Source organism: Rhagoletis zephyria, unplaced genomic scaffold, assembly GCF_001687245.7.
Source record: "Rhagoletis zephyria isolate East Lansing unplaced genomic scaffold, Rhagoletis_zephyria_1.1 Rzeph_scaffold_42731, whole genome shotgun sequence".
Taxonomy (NCBI): domain Eukaryota; kingdom Metazoa; phylum Arthropoda; class Insecta; order Diptera; family Tephritidae; genus Rhagoletis; species Rhagoletis zephyria.
Window position 1 is genome coordinate 850 of NW_016199786.1, and position 1746 is coordinate 2595.

Sequence of the window (1746 nt, forward strand, 5' to 3'; positions counted from 1 at the left end):
AAAACAAAATACATGTAAATTTTTGTTTTTGTACTCCTGCTATCACCTTATATAAATTCGCCTTGGGTCTAACCGTATTTTAATATCGTCTACAGTGGCGAGTAATACTGACTTTATTTAACTGTCGCTTTGCATAAAATAAAACGAATAAATAAAAAGAATGTGAACGGTGATTATAATTTTTATTAGTTATATTGAAATTTTACACTAAACTATATTCAAAAGTAAACAAGTTGTACGAATTGCGGTGGACCATAACAGATTTTCACGGAAATATGCATTTTTCAATAAAAAAAATAAACGAAATGAATTCTTACATTAAACGTTAACGTTAATGACTAAAGAAGAAAGACCAGAGGCTCAATTTTTATTCTCACTTTATAAGGTTCAAGAACATATTAATGCAAGTAAAGAAGTCATTTACATCTAAACCAAAGTAATTAAGAGTGCCCGGTAGGTGGAACTATCGTGCAGACAAGTATACAAAGAACTTAGAATTTAACGATATTGTCCAAAAGCTAATTCAGTTTACATGAACTAATAATCTACTCCGACTTAGAAGTAATCGACTTTAATATTTGCCAGTAATAAGTTTTGTAGATCACCTTAGTGCAGTTATCTTAAATTTACAACTCAAAACTGCTTTCATTCTAATCCTGTTTTCCCCTAAAATAAACAATAACTATTTTTTTTATTTTAATACAACGCATATTCAATGTCATTTTGCCATGATTATTTCATTATTTTCGCTCGTATTCACTTTGGCCAAGTCATCGACCAGCGTGTCGAGCAGCGCCCGCAGCTCTTGTTGCGCGAATTCTTGTGGCAATGGCAGACGTTCCAGTGCAATTTTTATGATCAAACACGGATTCAACACTGGACAGACGAGCAAAACACCGCGCACTAGGCAAGCCAAATTTTGCGCGATTTCACTTTGACACAGGCGATGTTTAGCCGTGGGGCAGGGCAACAAATTAATGCGGGAACATAAGTCAGCCAATTGTGGCTTCAAATTCTCCCAGCGTGCTTCTATATCCGCCTCGGTCTTGAGTGTCTTTAAGCTCTTGAACTAGAGGTGTAAAAATAGAGTAAATAGAATTACTAGTAGGTACAACTTTTGCATATTTAAACATATTTTGTATATTTGAGTATTGTGAATTACTTTTTCGTTGATATCGATAAAGTCTAAGAATATTTGTCCTTGATTAGACCAATTCGGTACTTTTATGGTTTTGTTGGCCTCGGCACCCTCGAACTGACTCAGCAATTTGTGCAAATAGTCGAGATTATCTGCGTGAAGAAGAGAATAGGTTCAATAGATTTTCTGTGGCCTGTCGTGGCGGTATTTACGCTCGCACTTACCATTAATGATTGCATCGGGTGCAATGTGCTGGAATATAACTTCATGTGCCAATGCCCACTGCTTTGCCTTTAACAGGTATTTCGCTTGCAAATGATGATTGCCAATGGCGCCCGCCTTCACTGCCTTCGCATAATCAATCCATTTCTCCGGTACTCCCAAATTATTTATTACAAACTTTTCCTTCTCCGACAATGAAACATCTTTTGAAACACTAACATAACGATAGAGCATATTTTGCACTGATAACTCTCTTTGATTACGGTCTTTTATATGCAAAAGAACGAATGTAGCCCATTCCCATAGATCGTAATTTTCTAACTGACTTGCAAAGCCCACATGCAATTGGCTTTCACTTAAAATTGAGCAGTGTCGGTATCCAATTG

General features: G+C 36.1%; 1 protein-coding gene across 1 annotated transcript; it reads right to left on the reverse strand.

Annotated features, from left to right (window-relative positions):
* Positions 1-695: 695 nt before the first annotated feature.
* On the reverse strand, positions 696-1740 carry LOC108355145 (nuclear pore complex protein Nup98-Nup96-like). Its single transcript, XM_017606321.1, has 3 exons — positions 1363-1740; positions 1163-1290; positions 696-1069 (listed from the first exon to the last, which is right to left on the reverse strand). Exons 1-3 carry the CDS (start codon positions 1592-1594, stop codon positions 719-721), a joined length of 711 nt encoding a protein of 236 aa, XP_017461810.1. The 5' UTR covers positions 1595-1740; the 3' UTR covers positions 696-718.
* Between the last annotated feature and the right edge of the window lie 6 nt (positions 1741-1746).

What these genes read in the sequence shown, in the direction of transcription:
- LOC108355145 (XM_017606321.1), bottom strand. Translation starts at nt 1,594, where the DNA reads ATGCTCTATCGTTATGTTAGTGTTTCAAAAGATGTTTCATTGTCGGAG. An exon ending in ACCCGATGCAATCATTAATG is followed by an intron (nt 1,291 to 1,362) that starts GTAAGTGCGAGC and finishes TTCTTCACGCAG; the next exon opens with ATAATCTCGACTATTTGCAC. An exon ending in TTATCGATATCAACGAAAAA is followed by an intron (nt 1,070 to 1,162) that starts GTAATTCACAAT and finishes TTACACCTCTAG; the next exon opens with TTCAAGAGCTTAAAGACACT.